Below are 2,333 nucleotides of genomic sequence, written 5' to 3'. Positions count from 1 at the left end.
CTGGTGCCCAACCCCTGCACCCACCAGTGCCGCGCTTCTGCAGGCGCAGGCGCTTGAGGATCTCCTCGAACTTCGGGTGCTTGCTGAGGTTGGGCAGCTTGACGTGGACGCCACCACGCAGGCCAGTGCCCAGGTTGGACGGGCAGGTCAGCACGTAGCCCAGATGTTCGTTCCACATGAAGGGGTGCCCGGCCTTCTTGAAGTCCTCCTCAATCTGCCAGGGCAGGGAGGGGGATCAGCACCAGGACCCAGCCCCCTCCTGCTCCCACCTTGCCAGCCCCCACTGGCCTCCCTGGGCAGGGGCAAGAACCCAGACAGCCAGACCCGCACCTTCTGGAGCCCGACACAGAAGCGTCGGAAGACCTCCTTCATGTTACCACCCTTCTGCATGGAGATGACGCGCAGGTGGTCCTCCTCATTCACCCACACCAGGAAGGTCTTGTTGTCATTGTGCCTGCAGGGGTGGGGAGGGGGTGGCTGCTGTCAGGGCCCCTGCACCAGTCCTGTCCCCTGCACCCTGCCCCAGGTTCCCTCAGCCCCAGGGCTAGGACCCAAGCTTCCTGCTCCAGCCCACAGACTCCCAAAGGCAGATCAAGGACCCAGGAGTCCTGGGGCCAGTGTGCAGTCTCCACTTCCCCCAGCTCTGGGGCTGGGACCCCAGCGTCCAGCCTGTGGGGGGCCTCACCAGATGCCGCGGGCATCAGGCCAGTCGCGGGCCATGCCGGAGGCCAGCAGCAGGGGTGACACAGGCTTGTCAAAGAGAAAGTGGTCGTCGATGAGCTGCTGCTGCTCTTGGTCCGACATGTCCTTCAGTGGGTAGTACTTGCCCTTGAACTCCCCGGTCAGGCTGTTCAGGGCTGGGGTAAGACACCATGTCAGGGACGCCTCCAGGCACCCTGCAACCTGACCCTGCCAGGCACCCTGGGAGATGCCATTGTCCCTGCCCCATGTCCAGGGGTGCTCCCAGCTTCCTGGGGAATGGAGACTGGCCCCCAGCCCCATGCCCCCCCACCTCACTGCTGATGGAGAGCTCCCCCCTGCCCCCATCCCCCCCCCACTCACTGCGGAGGGAGAGCTTCCAGCCCGGGCCTCCCCACGGCTGCAGGGGGGGGGCAGCGAGTAGCCCTTGATGCTGCGGCCCGTGCGCACCCGGCTGCTCAGCACGTAGTTGGGGTCCAGGTCATCCCCACCCTGCACAGGCCAGAGGAAACGTCAGTGCGGCTGAGGGCCCCTTGCCCTGTGCCCCCCGCCCCCAAAGAAGCCATGACAGGGCCCTCTCCACTCGAGCTGGTAGCACCAGCTCTGCCGGTCCCCCACCCCAATCAGGCACCTTGAGGTTCTCATGGTTGAGGTCAGTCTTGTGCTTGTCGGTGGGCTTGTACCCGCCATGCCTGTCCTGGATCACGGGGTCGAACAGGTCCTTGAAGACTTCATAGCTTTCCTCATCCCCAGCCACACAGCCTACGGTCATGATAAAGGGGTGCCCTGCGGGGTGGGGGAACAGGGTCAGGGTCATGGTCACCTGCCCCCAGCCCTCACCTCTGCCCCACTTGCCCCTTCCACATACACTGAGGCCACCCGAACCCATGGCAGAATCACACCATATCAAATGTATCCCACAGGCCTCACTGCAGCAGTATCCTGGGCTTGGAGCTGAGTGACACGAGGCTGGGAATGAGGGAGAGGAAGCCCCAGCTCCCTGCCCTTGCCCCTGTCACCACCAGGCTGGGGGGTCCCCGGCTCCCTGCCCTTGCCCCCCTGCCCCCCACAGCAAAGGAGCCAGAGGACCTGGGTTGTCAACGCCGGTCTGGATGATGTCGTCGAGGGTGAAGCCGCTGGGGGTCTCCTTGTCCCGCAGCTTCTTGTAGACGTCCAGGGTCAGTGCCTTGGCCATGTGGTTGTTGTGCTTCGTCAGGTCGGGGAACTCGTCCTCCGCTGAGTAGTTGAGCTTGAACTTGTTGTGGGTGTTACCGAACGGCATGGTGGCGGTGGTGGTGGGCACGGCCTGAGGGCACCGGCACTCAGGGTGCTGCTCTGCTCCCTGCCACCCCAGTCCCAGTCCCTCTGGCTCCCATAGTTCAACGCTCCTGCCCAGGCGCTCAGATGCCCGGGCCGCGGGTGGCTGCCCAGGCAGGGCACTGGTGGGGGCACCTGGCATGGGCCGGAGGCGCCCGGGGCAGGCGGGAGGCGGTGCCCCGGGGCTCGAGCGCAGCGGCGGGGGAGCACGTGGGGGAGGCCGGGGGGGGCCAAGGCTCGGCGCCGCGCCCGGCAGCTGTCCGCGCTATTTATACCCGCGCTTTGCCCACAAAAAGCCCCGGCTGCGGGGCCGAGCT

General features: G+C 65.9%; 1 protein-coding gene across 1 annotated transcript in view; it reads right to left on the bottom strand.

The window, feature by feature from the left end:
- CKM (creatine kinase, M-type) overlaps positions 1 to 2,077 on the bottom strand; it is a 2,432-nt gene extending 355 nt beyond the window's left edge. Inside the window, exons 1-6 of the mRNA XM_025214297.1 lie at positions 1,789 to 2,077; positions 1,331 to 1,485; positions 1,059 to 1,191; positions 686 to 857; positions 331 to 454; positions 6 to 214 (exon numbers count right to left, since the gene is read on the bottom strand). Of these exons, the coding sequence (XP_025070082.1) occupies positions 6 to 214; positions 331 to 454; positions 686 to 857; positions 1,059 to 1,191; positions 1,331 to 1,485; positions 1,789 to 1,981 (986 nt within the window). The 5' untranslated portion in view covers positions 1,982 to 2,077. The remainder of the gene's footprint in view (positions 1 to 5; positions 215 to 330; positions 455 to 685; positions 858 to 1,058; positions 1,192 to 1,330; positions 1,486 to 1,788) is intronic.
- Between the last annotated feature and the right edge of the window lie 256 nt (positions 2,078 to 2,333).

This window comes from Alligator sinensis, unplaced genomic scaffold, assembly GCF_000455745.1.
Source record: "Alligator sinensis unplaced genomic scaffold, ASM45574v1 scaffold107_3, whole genome shotgun sequence".
Classification (NCBI taxonomy): Eukaryota; Metazoa; Chordata; order Crocodylia; family Alligatoridae; genus Alligator; species Alligator sinensis.
This window is presented reverse-complemented; position numbering and strand designations above follow the sequence as displayed.